Source organism: Aptenodytes patagonicus, chromosome 10, assembly GCF_965638725.1.
Source record: "Aptenodytes patagonicus chromosome 10, bAptPat1.pri.cur, whole genome shotgun sequence".
In the NCBI taxonomy this organism is placed as follows: Eukaryota; Metazoa; Chordata; class Aves; order Sphenisciformes; family Spheniscidae; genus Aptenodytes; species Aptenodytes patagonicus.
In genome coordinates, this window is record NC_134958.1 from 174,210 (window position 1) to 196,172 (window position 21,963).

The 21,963-nt window shown below is 40.3% G+C and overlaps 1 protein-coding gene across 2 annotated transcripts in view; it reads left to right on the forward strand.

The window, feature by feature from the left end:
* Window positions 1–894: 894 nt before the first annotated feature.
* Window positions 895–21,963, forward strand: part of NEDD4 (NEDD4 E3 ubiquitin protein ligase) — a 64,808-nt gene continuing 43,739 nt past the window's right edge. For both annotated transcript variants that reach the window (XM_076347702.1, XM_076347703.1), the window contains exons 1-5: window positions 895–962; window positions 14,626–14,699; window positions 16,305–16,383; window positions 17,749–17,787; window positions 18,237–18,290. In XM_076347702.1, coding sequence (XP_076203817.1) covers window positions 918–962; window positions 14,626–14,699; window positions 16,305–16,383; window positions 17,749–17,787; window positions 18,237–18,290 — 291 coding nt within the window. In that variant the 5' untranslated portion in view covers window positions 895–917. The remainder of the gene's footprint in view (window positions 963–14,625; window positions 14,700–16,304; window positions 16,384–17,748; window positions 17,788–18,236; window positions 18,291–21,963) is intronic.

Consider the following 21,963-nt stretch of genomic DNA (forward strand, 5'->3'; position numbering starts at 1 on the left):
CTTGAGGCCATTTCCTCTCGTCCTATCGCTTGTTATGTGGGAGAAGAGACCGACCCCCACCTCGCTACAACCTCCTTTCAGGTAGTTGTAGTCTTTACAACATTGTCACTTTGATTTCAGACAAGGCTTTTACAGTTTATCTTTTTCTCTCCTCTGGCATTCTCCCTGCTTGGGTGTTATGCCAGGTCAGCTCCTTACATGGCAGGGACTTCCTTCCTCCTCCCAGTACCCTGGAAGGCAGCACTACCTCGTCCTAGCGGGCAAGGTCCCTTCTGCGCATTGACAATGATTATTTTTTCCTCTCAGTTTTCCCCAAATTTTTGCAATTCCAGAAGGTTCCCTGGACGTGAGGGGTTTAGGCAAGAGCTCCCACAACTTGCGTCTGGCCCTCAGGGATGCGGAAAAGACCCCGACGATGTAAAACACAGGGGAAATTTTTAGAAAAACGCTTTTATTCACCCCACGACCAGGCTAAGGGTGCCCCTCGAGCACGGCAGTGCGGAGGCCCGGTGCTGTCCCCGCGCCTCACCCGGTGCGCGCGGCACGCCTGCCTGAGGCGCGGGGCGCCCTAAAGGGCGGCGGAGCCGAGAGACGCCGGCCCGCCCCACCGCCTGGGGCCGCGCGCCCTCTCGGGCTGCCCGCGCGGCGCGTGTCTCCGGGCGGGGAGCGGAGAAAGAGCCAATCGTGAGGCGCTGGCACCTCCCGGGTGGGCGGTAGCGCGGGCTTCTGCGCCAATCGGACGAGGCGGGGGGCCGGAGAGAGGAGGGGGGCGCGCGCCCGCGCTCGCGGTGCTGGGGGGTGGCCGCCGCTTGCGCGCGCGGCGGGCCGTGGGCGGGGCTGTGGGCGGGCCGCGCGGCGGGGCGGTGGCGGCGGGTAAACACGGCGGCGGGGCTGTGGGGACTGCGCGCCGCTCGGCCATGGCGGCTTCTCCTGCTGAAGTGTTCGGGCTGCCGGGCGAGGAGGTGAGGCCTGTGACCGCCCCCCCGCGGTTCCCGCTTCCTTTCTCCGCGGATGGCGGGCGGCAGCTTCCCCTTGGGGTCGGCCGGGCCGTGCGGGTTTTCCCTCAGGGCGGGGGTTTCCTGCGGGCCCGCCGCGGTCTGGCGTGGCGGCGGGGTGGGGGAGCGGGGCTGAAGGGCGGGGTGAGGTGAGGTGGGGGCCCCGGCGGGCCCGCCCGGGAGCGGGGCAGTGCGGGGCCGGCGCACCATCTGCCGGGCCGCCCCGCCGGCCCCGTCCGGCCGCGCGGAGCGCGGTAAGCTGGCGGCTGCCGTGTCTCCTAGCACCGGCATTCCTGTGCCTATGCTGCTTTTTGAAAGCTGTGCGAGCCTCCCCCTGTAGACGGAGAAATTCGCGTGCGTTGGGCAACTTCCTCGTGACGGTGCTAGATGGGTAAAGTGGGATTTCTTCTCCCCGCGCTCCCTCCCCCAGTACTGAAGAATAAAGTCTTTGTTTCAGGCTTTGTCACAGATGGTATTTGAACCACTGAAGCGGTGCGTGGATTAAAATTGTACAAAAGGTAGTTTGGGGCCTGAGCGATGGTGCTTTTCTCTGCATTGCCGTTAGCGAGAGTATGAAATCTTGTGTGCATTTCAGTGTTTTTTGCGATAAACTCGTGGGTAACTGAAAGTGATTTCTACAGCGGCTTCTATCGTGAAGTCGTAGTTCCTAAGCACGTGGATCTTTGGAAGGTGGCTGATACTGAGGTACCTGTTACTGTGCTTGAGTGGTAGACAGGTGGGGTGGGCTTTTGCATTGTAACTGTGGCTTGTGCGTAGGGCAGAATATTAATGGAATAGTTAACTTTATCAAGAAGAAAGAAGGTCACTTTATTTTTTTAATTGCAGGTACAGGAAGACTAAAAGCTGTATCGATGTGAAAGCTGTTTGCTGACCTGTGTGAAATGTCAGTAACGTTGTCTTTGAGCCAACGGGATATTTTACTAAGACTGTCTTTGATCAGCTCTTTTTGAGTCTAGGCAGTGATGATCTCTGTGTCAATGCACACTTGTTGTGTCTTTAGCAGGAATTCACTTTATTAAAACTATGAAATATTATTCCTAGTCTGTTGGCATGGCTCTCTTTCTCAAGTTTTGCTTTACTTCTGGAGAAGTAACTATAAAGCTCTCAAATGATTTTTATTTTTTTCTTTATCTTAATATTTGTATTGCATAGGAGTTCTAACAGAAGATTAGCACAGCATGCTGCAAGGGTTGCATAGCACTTCCCATTGCAAGATCCTATTTTCAGTTGCGAGTAACTTTTTGAGGCTATCTAGTTGGACTAAAACATTCCATGCCTCAGGCTCTCTATTAAACTTCAGTCAGTTTAGTTGTTTCTTAGTCTCCCTTGCTATGGGGAAAATATTTTGAAATCTGGTCAAAATTGAACAATTCTGATCTTCCCTTCATCCTTTTGAATGTGAACATGTTCCTTTGGAACAGCTGTGGGAAGGGGGAGGAAGTTTGAGTATGTAACAAATCTATCGGATCCAACTTTTTCCATAATTCAAAAGCTTAGCCAAACTTTTTCAAGTTACAAATGTGAAAAATGTGGTTTGTTCATGATTGGAGACTTTGGTATTTAGTTGGTGCTTATTGATTCACATGTAAAGAAATTGCTCAGTTTTCTTCATAGTTTTCATGTGTGATTCTGCATGCACAAATGACAAAATGAATGATCTTAGGGTTATAGGAAACCTGCTGCCAGCTGCTTTTGCCTAGGGTACTAGAATGGAAACTACAGTTCTGCCTCTCTATATTGTCTTTTTTTGTCTTCCCAGAGTTTAAATCTGGAAGGTTGCATACACAGAATCACAACAAAAACATAAAGTCAGAAACCCAAATCATATAGAAAGAAGCATCAAGGAGTTTTCTGTAAAAGCCTCCCCCGCCCTCGTTTTGCAGGCTTTTCATAGTTTATGTCTGCACACTGCTGCTTCTCCAGGGCTGCTCTGTGACCCATTCTGCATGATGGATTTGCTTGGGGTATGATTCAGAATTGTCTGGTAAAAGAAAGCGGTGTTATCTGCAAAACCTCTTTACTTGTTGCAGCTATTACATATGATTATATGGTAAATATAATAATTGTAAATAAATGGTAAATAAAATAATGAAGGAATGTGAGGAGAAGTTGGTCTAATTGTTGAGGCAATTGAATGCAGTATTAGAGTGTGGATTTTTCCTCCCCTTCTTTGCCCCCGCCCCCCCAAGTTATGCGTTTATTCCAGATTTATTGGTTAATGATATATTAGTCACTTGGACTTAATAAAGGATTGCTAATATGATGTTGCTGACACAAAATGAAGAAGAAGCTGGGATGAAAGGGAGGCTGTAGCTGAGGTTATTGTGAATACGGTGGGTTATTGTATACGCTGTATTTAGGAATCTGAATTTCAGTGCCTGAATCTAGTAGATGCAGTTGTCCTTCATTTCTCTGGTTCAGTTTTTCTTCTATAAAATGGATAGAGTATCCTTCTGTCACCCATAGGACTTCTTATGATTTAGTTGGATATTGAAATAATGGGCAGTAGAAAAGTCAATGGGGAAAACTAATAATTCTGTATTCAAGAGCAGGGTCTTAGCAGTGTGTGGAAAATGAAGTCTGGGGTCACATGCTGAAAAACAAAGACAGGAGAAAATACAAAATAGTTTGTGAGCAATACCAATTTTATTTATTTAGTAAGGTGTCTGTCTCTTAGAAAGAAATTGTTTATGATCCTGTCATCAAAAGTTCTAACAGGATGAATATACAATAACAGGCTAAAATGAATATACTCTAGGGACAATATTAGACTAAAAGTGAATGCTGGTCACACTTCTGAATTCTTTTTTTATTGTGAATTATTTTACATTGCAGGATAGTATATAGAAAAAAGGCAAATGAACAGGTTATACACCTTGCTATGGCTGATCTCAACATAGAAAAATAAAGAGCTCTAATAATATTTAAAAAAAAAATACTTTTTATCCTCTCATTAACTTTTTTTAAAGAGGAAAGAAATGCCTTAAAGTATACTTCCCACCTCCAGGTCAGACTTTCTCTTACAGTGCTCTTTGGCTCAGGCTGCTTGAAAAAATCAGTTGGGAGCATTAACTACTGCAGACTTTGTCTTGACCTGTGAAGTGGGTAACTGTGGCTGTTGTTGCATACTTGGGATACGTCTACCTTTGAATGTAGTTGCAAGTGTTGGTTCAGATCGCAGGAGCGGAGTGACACAACTGCTGCTGCTTTTCTTTGTCATAGCAGCGGTAACTTTGCTGGCGCTCTTAAATGCGCTTGTTGAGGTGGGGTGTCCTTAGCTACAGGGTTTTCGGCTGAGGGACTTTCTAATACAAAACTTTCAGGTTGCTAAGACTTCGATTTCTGTGGATTAAACACTTTGATCAAGCATTTTCTGACACTGAGCTATTCCTTTCCAGTTACTGTGTTTTTGTGACAATTGACTGCAATACTAGATACAGCATTTTCTAACAGTAATTGTGGAATGTTCTTTCAAAGACTGAAGGAAGAATCGTTGATATCTCGGCTACTCTGTTATTTCTTTGGTTACAGAAGGAATTATATTTTTCAGTGGTTTGCTGGGTTAAAAATATAGTTGTTAAAGAACTGTCCAGAATGACAATGTATTTATTTCTGTTTTCTATTAAAATACCTGCTTGCATTGTAGGGCTTTGGAATGGCATTTATTAAAATGGTGCCACTTGTCTATATACATATATTTCATAGCCAGTTTAATTTAAAAATTTCTGTATGTCAGTTCTTGCACTCCCAGCCTGAATTAAGGACTTTCTTATTTTGCTTAGCTCTTTTTATATTGCCTAAATAATATAAGTTAGCTATCCCTCTTCATCTGTGGTATCTATTATGTTTGATCTGTTTCAGGGATCAAACTAGTAATGGGAACTTCTCATAGGCAAAAATGCACTTCCCACTCGTATGCATTTGCCATTTTAGATTGCTCAGTCACTTGAGAGCTGTTCTGTGTAGAAAAAGTGTTCGTTTTCTGCATAAGATTTCTCATAAGCATATGGTATTTCATTCTTTTCCAGAATACAGCTTTAGCTGTATTTCGTATTCCTTTAGGATATACTACTGGAGTAGGTTGTTTATGGTTATTTAGCTTGCTGCTGGTGAACTGAATGTCTTGGATACGTGGTTTGTCTTCTCTACTTCTGCACACCTTACCCCTCAACTGTTCTCATATTGCTATATCTTGGAGATGATGCCAATGACCAGAAGTCTTTCAGACACTACTTTGGAGACTGACATGGACTAGTCTTCCTCTGGATTGCTTCTGACAAAAACAGTAATTTTGTTTGGCTTGTTTGCGCCTGAGCTTGAGGCAGCCCAGTGCTTCTGTTCCTGTTCAAATCCTATGGCCTCCCCAGCACCTCTGTACTGGATGTCTGCTCCATCTGACTCTGTTCTTATATAGGGCACTCAAATAGAAAAAAAAAAAAAGACATGCATGCCTCTGTGCTTCAGAAATGCTCTGAATTTATTCTAGGCTGTGAAGGACTTTCCTGCAAGGTGTGATCTGGAATCCAGTGTATCTGGAATAGTTTAGACACTTGCAGAAATGTTGATGCTTGCTGGTTTGGGGTTTTGGGAGGTTTTCTGGTTTTGTTTTGGGTTTGTTGGTAGGTTGGTGTGTGGGTTGTGGTGTGTTTTTTTTTTTTTTGTTGGTTTTTTTTTTTTTTTTTGAACAGCAATATAATTTGTGTAGATCTGATGGTTTCCAGAAGTTATCTTATGCACCTGGGTTTGGTTTGGTTTGTTTTTTAAAGCCTTTCACACTAAACTAACAAACACTGACTGTGACTGTTGTGGATATTGGGTTGCACATGTTGAAAAGTGGTTTGGTTGTTGTTGTTTTTTTTGGTTTGGAAAGGTTTTTTGTTTGTGTGTGTGTGTGTTTGTGTTTTTTTTTTTTTTTTTTTTTTTTGTTAAATTAAAATTCTCTTGACAAATGGATAATTCCATTAGTGGACTCTTATCTTCTTGAATCTTTTCCTTAATTTGCAATCAGAAGTGTTGAATACAATCTGTAGCAACATCCAGCATTTCTTTAAGGATGAGACTTCCTTATTTACAAACACAAAATGCTCCTATGGTACAATTAATGTTTAAGTTCTTTTAGTGAGTTAGTAAGATGACTGTAACTGGCAGGTGGAAGTTAGTGACTTTCATTATGTTTACAAGATTGATTAATGTAGTTCTGTAATAGGAATCTTCCTGAATCTAAAACTTGCTTTACTTGCTTTGAGAGAATTTCTTCAAAGAAAAATGGTTCAGCTCTGTTGGTTGCCATAGAGGGGGAGGAGAGTGCTCTCTGGGTTGTGAAGGAATGGTCAAGATGGCAAAGTCTCCTTCCCACTTTCCACCTCCTGATGAAATGAACTGGTGATTCTAACAAAACTTACTGTCATTTAGAGGTCACCTAACATATGTCTGCCACACTTGCAAGGTCTGAATATTGCAGGAACTACTTTCCTTCAGCTAAGGCTCACCATTCTGTGGGAAATGCTTTCTTTCAAATGAGATGGTAGGTTTTAACAATAACTTCATTGGGCCTATTTCTCATGCTGTCAACTTTGCATCTATCTCCTGCTGGAATTGCTCAAGCTGAATATAGCATATATAAGTGCTCTTAGCTAGCCTGATCTTATAATTATGTGTTGGAGTTTTTTTGGTTAAGATCTAAAGAATTATATTGAAAATTCTTAGAACCTCTTTCTCTATAATATATGAGGAAGGTCTGTTTTTAAATGTTGTTTTTAAGGTTAGACGGGTGAAGAATGTCAGTATCTTCTGGACCGCTTAAGGGAAAACATTCTGTGCTAACCTCAGTGTAGGTAATGGAAGAGCCAAATCCTTAATTATTCAGACTCTGAAAGGTTTATTTGAGATGAAAAGACTTCTTATCACTCCAGTAAATGCCATTAAGGAATTTGTTTTTGTTGTGAAACACTTAAACGTAACTTCTATGGTCACTAATGATCTTAAGGTAGAAAACAAAACAAAAACCAAACTTTTAATGCAATTTGAAATAAGTAAAGTGCTTTTGGTTGGGAGATAAAGGCTAGGAAACTTGCTAAGATAGGGGGTTTTTAACTTACAGAAACACAGCAGTTTCAACTACTAAAATTGGCAGACGCAAGAAGCTGTCTATTCAACTGAAATATGTAGTCACTGTAGCTGTAAGTAGCTTTCAGCATAGTTTCCGAGCTGCTCCTAGGCTTCAGAGCCTCCTGTGTGATGATGTCAGTCTTTAATCAATGATTTGTGCTTGAAATAGAAGCTACTAGTAGGGTAAAGCTGAGTACCTTGAGTAAGATGTCTCACAGATTTGAGAAGCATGCTGTAAAAGAAACTATACATTCATGGTGTGTATCTCTTATGCTAGTACTTATTCCTTAAGTATATGAGGTATATATAAGGTCTTGGCTTTAGTGCTCTTCTACCCATGCAAGCGTCCTAACTTTTCTTGCTGTTTATAGCTGTTCCTTAATGAGGTCAGCAGTCTGTGTAAAGTGCACTGCTGAACGCTGTGTAATATTTGATAATCTCTTTTTTTTTTTTTCTTCTCCTTTCCCTCTACTGACCTCCTGGACCTCAGTACATTGATGGGAGGGATTGCTTTACATGGGACGTAGAACACGTTTAGCCTGTTGAACATCCCTTCCTTTTTATGCTGTTTCAATGGGCCAGGCTATTTACTGGTTTCAGTTTTGAACTTCTAAACTATTGGTATGTTTATTTCACCTTGCCTTATCTGCACATAGGCAAAGCTGAATTTTCTGTTCTCTTTTTTATCTGTGCACTATATGCAGACATGGTATGAAACTTCAGAAAGCCTTAATATATAATTCTTGATTTTACCAGAATCTTAAAAGGTGATGCTGCTGACTGTTTTATTGTTGTAATGTCCTTTGATGCCACTATATCTTTTCTTGGCTTGATTTAGTGGTAGTTGATTCTTGACCTATCTAGCTGCAACAAAAGAATAACAGGATGTTATTGCCTAGAGCAATTGTTTACTACAAAGTGTGCTCTCTGTTAGACTACTCGGACATTTTTATATTGGCTTCCTCAAAAAAAGCTGTTTAGTAGTCCAGCAGATACTACCATTTTATGTTTTACATTAAATTAACCATCCTGGTTTTGGTGTTTCCTCACATCCTGTGTGAATCTTTTTTGTAGAAGTATATTGAAAAAGCAAAACCAAAACTTGAACCAAAGATTAAAATAGGAAAGCCAATAAAATTAATTTTTCAATAGTAATCAAATATGTACTCTGAAGAACCCTACTCCTAGCTAAAACCCTTTCTCTTATATTGTTATGTAATTATTTTAGTTTATCTGAATTTTATATGTATCTTACACATGTCAAACTGCTTTTTCTCTATGATAGTTGTTTATCTGAGTCAAACTCCAGTCAGTCACCTGCTGGAGGTTTGGGATGTATCAGGAATCATTGTTCAACCTGGGAAACAGATTGCAACTTGCTGAAAACTCCTGTAAAATTGTTTGGACTTGAAGTGTTTACATTAACATCAGAGAGAGCCTTTATAGCCACTGAATTTGACAATAGCATGTTATGTGTTTTTTCTTACCGCTTCAAGCAAAGGAGAACAGTTAGTAGTGTAATACATTCATAGTTGAATTATTGGATGTTGCAGACAATAATGACTGGCAAAGGTAAATGCCTCTTGCTGGCGTAACATTATAACGTTTCAATACACAAAATGAAAAAGTTTGAGCTTTTTTTTCCCCGTCCCCTGACTCAGGTATAGGCAGCAGCTAAAACTTGTAAGGTGACAAGTTACAACTCTTTGTTGTAATCTTGTTGTGAATCTTACCACATTTAGTTTGTGTAGGAAATACTTTATCACTTACAGTCCATGGAACTGGCAACACACTCTGACTGCACGCACATACATGCAGGTGTACACATGCACGTGCGCATGCTCACAGACTGGAGTCTGCCTTCAGGGACTCAGGCGAGGATCACACATCATCGTTCTCTGGTTTGTTCAGTGTTTTGTACTATAGTCATCACCATGTAACCATTTCTTTATTGACACCTTCTTTCTCACCCTTTCTGCATATGCCTTTTCTTCTGTCTTCTGCTCTTTCTTGGACTTCCAGCACTAAAGTAGGAGTTACTCTCCCAGTTGTCATTAGCATTATTTTCCTACCATGTGAATTTGGGAAGGATGGCGGTGAGAATGGACAGTGTTAATACCTGTCCTTTATAGTCATTGACTATAAACAGCTGTAACCCAGGCAAGACCATTCTATTCTGATAAAGTTGTGAGCAAGTTTTAAACTCCTTAAAAGCTTGAAATTTCTTTCCAAATGCTGTTTTCTTGCCCAAAATGAACAGTTCAAGAACTTCTCACCCTAATATATATTCATTGAATCTAGGTAGATTCATAGTGACTTTTGTGGAAATGAAGCACTGTCCACTTCTGGAAGTGCCACTTTATTAGTTTGACTCTTGCTTTGCTGTGCAGAGAACACATTTTAAAACTATTTCAATAGGCATACATAAAAAGGATTTCTGTGTTACGATCCGTTCAATGTATCACAAGCTGGCAGGCATTGCCTTTAAAGGTTTAAGTTACTGATTATCAGCTCAGAAACCTTCTATTTCATCATCTTGTTACATACTATCTGTTAGTAAATAGATTCATTGTTAGAGATTGTGAAAATGGCATGTGTTAGCAGACCCAGCTATTTTGACCAGTTAATCTTGAACATGTTCTTTAGAATATACTAATACGATTAACAATAGAATAATGATAAAACCTGGAAGTTCATAATAAGATAACTAACTTGCTGATTCAGCTCTGTAAAGGATGTTTTGTCTGACGTAATCAGACCAAGAATTTTGGGACAGTTCAGTCTCTGTAATATGTGGTAGCCTTATCCCCCCCCACATATCCCACCCCTCAGCTTTTAAAAATATTATATAACCTCTAAAAATAATTTATCCTTGAATTTGTTAGGAGCAGACTAACTGATATAAACACTCAGTGTCATTTGGACTTCATCTGTATGCCGTCACTCCCTGGCAGACTCAGTAGTTTAACAAATACTTCTTTTCCCACACTGTTTTTACCTGATTCATATTGGGGTACTTGTATTCTCAGAGGAAACAGCTTCACAGTTCACAGTTTTAATGGTGAAATGATCTGCTTATATTTTGTATATGATGCTGTGTTGTGGGCCATTATTGTGTTCCCTTCTTTTCGCTTTTTCTTCTTTTCTTTTTTTTTTTCCCCCCTCCAGCCTCCAAAGTGGCTGGCAGTCAAATGTTGTCAAAAGAAGCTCAACATGCTTTCTCCATCTATACAAACAACCCATGTACAACTCTGTGCCCAGAGCTGGTGCCTTTGATGGGCTGTTGTGTGTGCATGTCTCTCAGAAGTGCATCTCTGTTACAGAGCAGCTGGGCACTAGGGCATTAAACCTGTAAGACTCCTATTGTGTTCAAAGCAGCAGTGAATACTCTGTCTCTTCAGCTGTACAGACGGAATAAATTCAGACTGACCCCTTCAAGTTAATGTCAGGACTGCAAAAGCACGGGTAGGCATTTATGGCCAGGAAGAGACTCTTAGGGAGATAAATTGGTCTGAGAGAGCAGTTTCCTAGACAAGCTGCAGTGCTACTAGACGTAGCTGTGTGTTCCTGGTTACTGACTAGGTGCCTATCCCTTCCTATGCCACCAGAGCCACTGGAAGAACCGCAGTGGTGGAAAAGAGTAGGAAGCCGAGCTTGAGAGCGTCTACAGTCAATATAGAAAGAAGAGGTACAGGCTGCAGCCTGTGTGTCTCAGACCATGAAAACACTCTCAGGCTGCAGCTGCCTGTGGATCTACAGAAGCACTTACCGGTCCACCATTTCTTGTACAAGTGGCTACAAAAGGGGCAAATAAGGATCTCTTGAGCAAGGTGGATGAAGAAGAAAAGGTTCAAAATTGCCTTTGAAACCATGAAATTTTGGTTTTGAACCTGTTCCCTGTAGATGCCAGAATCAAGTATCTGATGCTTTGTCTCCGTGCAGAGCTTGCATTGCCTAATCTTTGGCTGCATGAAATTAGCTTCAAACGGTCTTGGAACTGTTCGGCTGTTCATCGCTGTCTGAGATCAGTGTGTTTGGGGCAGCTTTTGTGAGCTGCAGTTCCTTAGCAATTCTGCCTGTCATCAGTGAGTGGGGAGAAAAGGTCATATGGTCACAGCGCAGAGCCGTATCCTGTCAGCAGGCCTCTCTGCCTCTTCAGGATGTGCGGAGTCATAGCATAATGGGTCCTTCCAGTATAAGGCACTTCTGACTGCGTTTGGATCGAGCTGTCTGAATTTCTCCTGATCTGCCTTGCACACTAGTGTGACCAGAGAACGGGGAACCTAATCTCTTGTGATTAAGTATTGTCCTTGCACGTTAGCGTGTGGTGTTTTTTTTTTTTCCCCGCTGAAGTTTCTAGTCTTTATAGCTGGGAAAAGGAAGAAGTGGACCCTTCAGTATCACATATCAGTTTAAAAATTACACAGAAAGGTGTGTGGTGGGTTTTTGGTGGGTGGGAGTGGTTAGTGGAAAAAGTGAAAGTGAAAAAGGAGATCTGTGGGGAAGATTGTTGTGAACAATTCAGATTTTTTTTTTTTTAAACTGTTTGTTAATCTAGAAGGATATTTCTACATGGCAGTTCATAAGCAGATGTCAGCTTGCTTAGTTGTTTTGCTGGGCTAACTAAAATCCTGTAGCTGTCCTAGTTTGGCACCAACCCCAAACAAATAATACTCTCTCTGTCAGCAAGGCATGTTTAAGTCAACCTTCAGCATGCCAGCCTCAGGTTTGCAGCTTCTAGTTTCCTGAGGTCACATACAAAGCAACTTGTCTTTTTGTAAAATAGCATTCAGATAAATTCAGATCTGTATTATGATACAAGTAAACAAACCACATGATTAAGCCAACTTTAAGATCTGAGGAATGTGGATCCTATTTCTGGGATCTCCCCTGAGTCCCTGTGAACTGCATTGATGCCCTGTTAAGCCTGACTCTGAGATGCCCGTGCCCAAAAGTATCTAATTGTCTTTACTTTTCTCATGTTTGAATAACTGAGAAAAGCTTGTGGTCTAAGCAACTAAATGCAGATGCTTAGGTATTCAAGAAAAGGTATTTGTCTTAGGGCTGTGTGTCCTACAGCAACATCTGCTCTTTGTCTTTTTCTGAGAAGGAGATGGTGAGATTTTCTTGAGCTGGGTTCTGTCAGTTGGGTCCCATGGGCTGTGACTGAGGACCCTCCTCTTGTTGGGAGAGGGTAGTGGTGCACTGAGTGAAGTGCAGAAGTGCTCAGTGAGAGCGGAAATGCACACGTGGTACTCTTCAGCTTGAGTAGCCTCCAAAACTCGCTGATGTTGGATGTCACTGAAGCCAAGTAATTGATAGAAGATAAATTGGACACTGTTTTGGAATGTAAGACGGGGTGGATATTTGTGATATATAAAAATATTAACAAATGGCTCTTCTTAATTTGATGCCAACATAGTTTTATACTTATTTTTTCTTAAATCTGGTCAGTTCACTTGCTGTCATAAAACATATTGGTAACGTTATGTGCCTTAAAGCCTCATCATGACTAAGTACTTTGAAAGCTTAGGACACCTACTAGTGGTCAGTGCTGGATGAGGTTGGTTGTTAGGTCTTTATTTTCTGAACTATTAGATTTCCTAGTAGGAGACAACTTTCTTTGAGGTGAAGGTGGAAGATAGACTTGTGATTTGGCTGGAATTGTCTTGGCCAATTGACTGTTTTGTTAGTAAGTGGATATTGTAGATGCTCATCTCGGTCCCCTGGCAATCACCTCTAACTATAGAGGGGGGGAGAAACTTGCTTTTTTTTCTTTTTTTTTTTTTTTTTTTTTTTTTTAGATTTTATTTTTATTTAATGGTTTGTTTTCAGCTTTACCTTGTTAGCCAGTAGTCTCTGCCTCAGGATTAGCGTGCAATTCTCTCCGTTAGCTTTACGAACCCCTCTAATTGGTATTGGTTAGGGAGTCCAGCCCTGTGGTTATATAGGAGACCAATGATAAAGCAAACTTTCTGAGTGCTTCCTACCGGTCTCCTTTTGAAAGCACTTTGAAACATATGTGGAATTCAGGAAGGCCCCAGGGACAACATCTGCTGCTTCACCCATTGCTCTTGGTATCTGTTTAACTCCTTAACCACCTAGGTTGGATCAGCTTTTCTCACAAGTGTCTCTGACTAGCCATTGTCTACAAACAGTCCTTCATCTGCAAAGCTTTTTGCTTTCCAGAGAAACAGTGCTCATTTGTCTTCTTCCTCTGACATGGTCACAGCTGTTGGGATTTTTTTCCCCTTCTTGAATTCGGTAGCTTATCAGATGAGCTGTGTAAGACTCTGCACAGCTATATTAATTAACAGGAGGAGTGCAATCACTTATGTCACTCCTGTGAAGCTGTAATTTGAATAATGTGTAACTGAAATAGTTTTTTGGTTTTTAAAAATCTCATACCCTGCTGACATGTCATTTCAGAAATCCCAGTATTTTGAGTGTGGCCTCTCTGTGCTGTAAAATAAAAATAGATGCAAGAATTCTTTATTTTTGCCTTTTTCCAGAGTTCTTTACTGCTTTATTAATCTCTTCTGATAAATTTGATACCCTTTTCATTCCCCCCAGGAAATAAATTTATCAGGTCAAAGTCTGTTTCCCACCCTCTGGTGAATGCCGAGATACTATTAGGTGAAAACTTGCTTGGTCCATATGCATTTGTCTGAGTGTTTAATGCAACTCAGTTCAATGGCTAGTGAGATGTAAATGGCAACCCATTCCTTGCGTCCCAACAGGTTATGCCCATGCGCACCAAAAATTGCTATGCTGTTCAGAGCATGTTCTCACAAAGGTCCTTGCCTACTCTGTAGAAAAGACAGCTAAGAATTGCCTGCTGAGAAACACGGGAACTGCTCGTGGAAGCTGCTCCCAGATGCTCTCCCACCTGTGAGGGGTAGAAGTCACTGGGCTGTATGAATTGTGGCAATAGCAACTTGCTCTTACCATTGCTCTAGGAGAAGATCTTCATATGTGCGCTATGCGGTACATACGTACTGCATCCAGTCTGATACAAGTGTATTGCAAGGCTTGCTGGGGAAAATGGTGACTGCTGCTGCCAGAACAATTGAGAATTTGGGAAAGAAGGTTGGCAGGAACAGTTGTATGCTGGGTTAACAATCCTGTCCTGTGGGATTAAGCACCCTAACTCAAATAAAAATCACACTCCTTTAGAACACTGAGAAACAAAATAAAATTAATTAAAAAAAAAACCAACCAACCCAAACCCTACTGTACTGACTTATCAATTTTTTTGGATTCTGTGTCTGCCATCATATGTGGATACAAGGGTGATAAGACTTCAGAAGGGGTAAAGGTAGAATAAATTTGCTACTGAAACTTAGAGCTGTTTCTATCAGAAAAAGAAACTGCATTACTTGGTCTATAGTTTTCAGTGTAAGTTCAAAATTATGCAAATAATTGCTTTAGCTTTATAAATTAAAAATAGATCTGAAAAATAAATCTGAATGCATCTTCAATATGTTGTTTTGTATTTTAGGAGAACACACGAATTGTCAGGGTGAAGGTTATAGCTGGAATTGGCCTGGCCAAGAAGGATATCTTAGGAGCCAGGTAAGAATATATGTCGTTAATGTATTAAAGGACAGCTGCTTCTTTATTTTCTTTCCACAGCTGTTTAGATTTTAGTAAATCCTGCTGTGCCTCTTTTCAAAAATTCAGAACTGTTTTAATTGGTAACCTTATAAAATGATCAGAGGCTATGTAAACACGAAGATAATTGTTTTCTTGCCGAAGAGTTACTTGGACAGGTCTTATGCATTGGCAAAACAATGTGTGGGAAGGTTTAATTCTCTGCAGGGTAAAATAGTTCTGCCATGGAGGATAGATACAGGTATATATTTTACCTCAGGCAGACTGCAGCTAAAATAACAAGAGTTCAGGTATAGTCAAAATTGTCTCATCTGTGCTTTAAAGACTTGGAATGTACGCAACACTAAACACTGGTAAAAACAAGACTATTCCAACTCAAATTATATGCAGAGGAACAGCATCCATCAATTCTATAGATGTGGTAAACCCATGCCAGTGGCTGCAGACTGGGTATGTACAAATTTAAAAGTTAACAATCTGTATAAGGGAAGTAACAATCAAAGTGGCTTAACATCTGCCGTAGGAAAGATCAGACTGTGTAATTGAAATACTTTGTAGGATCTTGTAGAACTGGCAAGTGGCAGCATGCAGCTTTTACTAAAGCTACTTTTTCTTCTGGCCCGTATACAGAAGGTCTAGAAAAGTACTGATGGGTTTAGAACTAGTTCTGCTATCAGCTGCTTTGGCATACGTACAGGAATGCTGTTATTCTAGCACTAGCAAAATTGTTATGTGTGACATCAGTTTAGCATTAGAAAAAAATCCTCTTGTGATATTCATGTTTTCCCTAAAGCCAGTCTCTCTTCAGTTTTTTTTTTCACGTGCAATTTTTTTACTTTAAACAAAAATAGGGTAGCTTTTCTCATAATAACTTAAATATGTGGAAACCGTATGCTTTTTTTGCTGTATGGCGGTCAGTCTTGGTCACCTTTTGTTACTAGTCTGTTTGAGCAATTGAATGCCTTGACTCTGTTCATGAAAAGTAGATATTCATATAATCTGTTGTTTATTGTACCACAGGAAGGAGAAAAAAAATCTGAGGCAGTCTGAGGCCATTTTAAGCAACCATATTAGGACAACTTCATTAACAGAAAAATTCAGGTTAAACTCAAACTCTGTGAAACTTAGTAAAAATACTGCATGTTCAAGGAAGTACCTCAAATTCCAGGTGTTTCAAATTGTTAAAAACGAGATGTAATACTTCAAGCTTTTTCAATCACAGCTGATTTTTTTCATGTGTGTCTTGTTGAAATGCATGAGGATTTATTAAATTTGCTCTCATGAAATAAGAACTGTGAAGGAGGAGAGAGAATCAAATTAGTGATATACAGAATATAAAATGGCATAGCTAGTATGGTCATAATCAGTAACAGTGTTTAGATTAGTTTTACCTCTAAAACTATTCAGAAAATGATTGTAAATACAAATGTGTATGGTGTTCATAAAGTAATTGTAACTCCTAGTTTCATAGCTTCTATTAATTTAAGCCTTTTAAAACTCAACTGCTAATAATGCTGACAAAAAAGGGTATATAGCAGCATGCTTACCTTTCTTTCCCCCTCCCAGTGACCCATATGTGAAAGTGACAGTGTATGATCCAGTGAATGGAGTCCTTACCAGTGTTCAGACAAAAACTATTAAAAAGGTTAGCCGTCTTGTCTTTGTGGGTATGGTGGTTTTGTTTGTTTTTTGGTCAGACTCTAGAGGAAAAGTTAATACTACAGGAAGTATGAGAATTAATGTCACTTGAGTGAACGGACATGGGGAAAGGAATGTTCCATGACCTACTCTGTTTCTCTGTTCATGGCATTGTTTTGGTATTTTTCCCTTCAATAATTTTAGTGAAAGGTAGAGAAACACTAAGGAATGTAAGGCGAGTACTGATTCAAAACTACATCATTCATGGAAATACTGGATTGTTCTGATTTTCTGAGATCTTTAATGATATAAGAATCTCTCTTCCTTGCTGTACAACTTTTTGCTCTTCCTTGCTGTAGCAACTTTTTGCTCTTCCTTGCTGTAGCAACTTTTTGCTCTTCCTTGCTGTAGCAACTTTTTGCTCTTCCTTGCTGTAGCAACTTTTTGCTCTTCCTTGCTGTAGCAACTTTTTGCTCTTCCTTGCTGTAGCAACTCTTTGCTCTTCCTTGCTGTAGCAACTCTTTACTCTTCCTTGCTGTAGCAACTTTTATCCTTTTTTATGTTTGAAACACAAACAGTTTGTTGTGTTTGAACATCAAATGCAATCAGAATTTGCACAGTTCACCTGAATCATGATGGTACTCATTTCTGTAGAATACTTGCAGAAAAAAGTCACTGTTAGTACTGGTAACTTATGTTAGATCAACTAAAAATGGAAGATAGTATGCGTGAGAGGGAAAGTACTCTTCCAAATCATTGTTCTCAGATAGTGGCTGTGATTTATGTTACGAGGTCACTCATGCATTTTCCCTTCACGCTGATAATTGTTAGTTTAGCTATGATGAGAGTTCAGAGTATCTCTAGTATTTTTAAAAATAGCCACAATTGAAAGATGTGTTTAGTTGAGCAGATTATATTTTATATTGTGTTTGGCCCACCTGTGCCTGATCTGTCTAGATTACGTTGAGAGATTTGGCATTTGTTAAGAGTTCATAATTTCAGGATTAACATGTTTGCATGTAAGCGATGTGGACTGAGGAGAAAGGCAGTGATTATTACTGAAGAAATACCGTAAATTAACTGATTTGCACTGTATAATGGGCCCTTCTATGCATCCATGGCATTAGCCAAAATCTGAGAATACTTGCATAAATTGTCTCCACTCTGCATTGTATTAAACAGTATAAGACTCTGATGACTTATACCTGCAATAGCAAGGTTAAAACTTTTTGTACTTTCTTCTTAAGCGGATTGTTACATGGGATAAAACAGATGTAAAACATCAAAAAAGACACTGATATAGAATTGTCACTATAACCAATGCTGTCTTCCTTTTTTTTTTTTTTCCCCACCCACCCACCCCCACATATAGTCCTTAAACCCAAAGTGGAATGAAGAACTCTTATTTAGAGTAAGTGGTTTTTTACAGCCTTATTACCTATGTTGGATATTATATTAACACATTAGGAAAAATGTTTTCTCACTACTTCAGCTTAAAATAAAAAATATGTCTATAATTAATGTTCAGAAAGGCTCACAAACTGCTTTCCTTAGCAATATATTTGTTAACATTTTTATTTGTGCCAGAGTTAAATTTTCAGTCTTGATGTTATCTTCTTTATTCCATGAATGCTTGAAAACATGAACATGGATTTTAAAACAGTTTGGGATAGCGCCAGTCTTGGCTCATTGGTTCCGAAAGAAATGTGTTGCATAGTGAAATGACAGCAAGGTGTAGATTTGCTCTTTAATTTAGGTCTTATGTATTTCTTTCCTTCTGCATAAACGTAGAGATTTTGCTGAAGACAAATGCTGGAATTCAGCATATATTTTAACTATTAACATATTTCTTTTTCCTAGGTTAATCCTCAGAAACACAGACTCCTTTTTGAAGTATTTGATGAAAACCGCTTGGTAGGTCCTTTTGTGTTAATACTGCAATGTATTAAAGGCTTGAATTAAAGTAAGTTCATCTGGATTCAACATGGATAAAAAACCCACACCAAACAATCTTAGCTTCTGTAACGAAACGTAAAGCTAAAGTCAGACCTGATTAACTTATTTATCTGACATTACCACACTCTGTAATGTTCTGAAGCAGTTATATTATCACTCTTAACTTCTGATGTGCTTTAGCTCATAAAAGTGTCGTTCTTTTGTAGTGCTTTTCAGCGTTCTTTTGTAGTGCTTTTCAGCGTTCTTTTGTAGTGCTTTTCAGCGTTCTTTTGTAGTGCTTTTCAGCGTTCTTTTGTAGTGCTTTTCAGCGTTCTTTTGTAGTGCTTTTCAGCGTTCTTTTGTAGTGCTTTTCAAATGATACGGCCAGGTTCTTCTGTGATATTGAAAGCTCCACATTGAATGTTTATTTTTCCCACAAACAAAGTAGTATTGACAATGTAGGTATCTCTGTACACAGTGTGAGAAGCTTCTTCAGTGTGTGAGGAGTAGCATGAAAGAAAGCATGTGTGCGTTTTCTTTGGAAATCTTAACAAGTGGACAGTGGATTATGATCTTGTAGATAGGTGTGACTCTCTGAATGGCAGGTCATAAGTAAGATAGGGATAGCTTGTGCATTTATTTTCTCACTGAAATCAAAACTCCTCCTCTGACCACGCTCTCCTTTTACATGTGAAGATGTCTATTTGCCTATCTTTCTGTCTGTACGTTTTATTGTAAACGAGTAAGGCTGATAGCAGTACAATCATGACACTTGCATCCTAGGGCCACTTCACAGACATTCCTTCTCACTGGAATATATACCTTTTCCTTCTGCAGTAGTTTGAAACTAATAGGAGGGATTGAGTGTTCTTTAGTTTGTACTCCAAACAGTTTCATTCTGATAGCCTTTATAAAGGATCTCTTTGTGCTTGAATAGTATGTTGGCTATGAAAAACTTACTATTTTTTCCTAATGCTTTCTGCATATATTCAGTAATCCATTGTATCTTTTATGGAGGTGCTGCTCTGCTAAAGTTGGGAAGAGTGAAAATGTATGTAAATATAAGTACAAACTGTCTAGAGTAATTAGATTTAAGAAAGAAGAGGCTTGTTTCTTGGTTATGGGCATCACACAGTCCCCAGACGATTTACTTCTTGACTGGTGGTATTACTTGTCCCAAGTATTTCAAATGTGGTGTCTCTTTTTTTTAAAAAAACAATTTTAAAGGGAATCACCAGCATTTGTGGCTTACATGGCAGGTTAAATACGATTTTTCATAAGATTTTGCAGGGTGCTCAGATGTTCATCTCAACATGATGTTATGGGCTACAGTGTATTCTTCATGAAGTCGAAGTACTTCGTCCATTAGTCATTGGAACATTACTGCCACCCCCTGGAAGCGAGGAGGCATGATTAGAAAGTCAGATTCCTGATTTTTTGGGGGAGAAGGCCAATGCTTTCTTTATGGTTTCTACCAAGAGAGTTCCTTAGCATTCTTTCTCTAATGTAGAGTAGGTAAGTTGTTTGACCAGTGTGCTTATGGGAGAGGAACCAATAAAACATTTTATTGGCATCAACTTGGAAATGGTGCTTTGTTTCCTATGTATGATTATATTTAGAGATCAAAACATAGAATCATTAAGGTTAGAAGAGACCTCTAAGATCATCGAGTCCAACCGTCAACCCAACACTACCACGCCCACTAAACCATGTCCCTAAGCGCCTCATCTACACGTCTTTTAAATACCTCCAGGGATGGGGACTCCACCACTTCCCTGGGCAGCCTGTTCCAATGTTTAACCACTCTTTCAGTAAAGAAATTTTTCCTCACATCCAATCTAAACTTCCCCTGGCGCAACTTGAGGCCATTTCCTCTCGTCCTATTGCTTGTTACTTGGGAGAAGAGACCGACACCCACCTCGCTACAACCTCCTTTCAGGGAGTTGTAGAGAGCGATGAAGTCTCCCCTCAGCCTCCTTTTCTCCAGGCTAAACAACCCCACCTCCCTCAGCCGCTCCTCATAAGACTTGTTCTCCAGACCCCTCACCAGCCTCGTTGCCCTTCTCTGGACACGCTCCAGCACCTCGACGTCCTTCTTGTAGTGAGGGGCCCAAAACTGAACACAGTATTCGAGGTGCGGCCTCACCAGTGCCGAGTACAGGGGCACGATCACTTCCCTACTCCTGCTGGCCACACTATTTCTGATACAGGCCAGGATGCCATTGGCCTTCTTGGCCGCCTGGGCACACTGCCGGCTCATGTTCAGCCGGCCGTCAGCTAGCACCCCCAGGTCCTTTTCTGACAGGCAGCTTTCCAGCCACTCTTCCCCAAGCCTGTAGCGCTGCATGGGGTTGTTGTGGCCGAAGTGCAGGACCTGGCACTTGGCCTTGTTGAATCTCATACAGTTGGCCTCGGCCCATCGATCCAGCCTGTCCAGGTCCCTCTGCAGAGCCTTCCTACCCTCGAGCAGATCAACACTCCCGCCCAACTTGGTGTCATCTGCATGACCTTATCAGTCACTGTATAGTTCTACAATAACCCCAGTATTTTTCACCTTTTCCATCTCCTCATTCAGTGAATGGAAAAGGCTGTCTCCCTATTTCTCTTTAGCTTGCTCTCAGAAACACTGAGTTTCTATCCCAGATGTCTTGAGCTGTTTTAAGTAAGTCAAATTGTTGCCTTAGCTGTGATTGTTGTTTAGCATTGACAAGCTCCCCGACTTCTATTAATTAATCTTCACGTGTCAGAAATCATACGTGCCTTTCACTAGGATACGCAGCTATGATCAGAAGGTGTTTCATCTTCCATTATTTTAGTGGGCTTCAGTGTTAATCAGCCTTTCTTTCTTCTACCTGTTGGATAACTGTTTAAACTCTAGATGTGAGCAAGCTGATAAATCTGAAATTCTCTTACATTTGTGAGATCATCCTCCCAACAGATAATTTCCTCTTTATAAAAATTTGTCCCAAATGCTTTTATTCCCTGTAACTTTTGGAGATAAACTGAAGCCTGAAGTCTCTGCTTTTTGTTTTTAAGAGATGTTGCTTTCTTGAAAACGAGGCTTAAAACTTTTCTTCAATGTTAGGCTTAAATTCAAAGTTCTGCTGCATTGGTTATATCATCAACAATTGGAGTTTTAAAATCTTTCTGTAATAGCTTTAAAACTTTTCAAAGATTGCCTGTCTTGGTTTTGGTAAGGGAACACTAAATCTAGTTTGTTCTGCTGACTTGTTGCAAACCGTTAGTAGAATAAAGGACTTGAGCAGTTTGTGGAGTCCTCAGTTATGGTTGTCTTTAAAAATACATTAGAAAAATCTGTCAAGAAGGACAAGGAGATCACTTATGAGATGGACCAGTGAAGGGACTAGATGACTTTTTGCTATCTCTTCCTGTCTTACAACAACTTGTCACAATTATATATTTTTCAAACGAAGTGCCAAAATGTTATTGATACTGAAGAAGTCGATGATGTTAAGATTTGAATGGAGCTATTGGTACTTTTTAAAAATTGCTATTTTTTAATTTATTTTTATGTCAACTCTAATTCAGCAAGACAGAATTTTGCATTTTAAAAGCCATTTTGTTGACTAAGGAAGCTGTAGTTGGCTGATTATACCTATACAGTTAACACCTAAGGAAGAGCGACATGTTG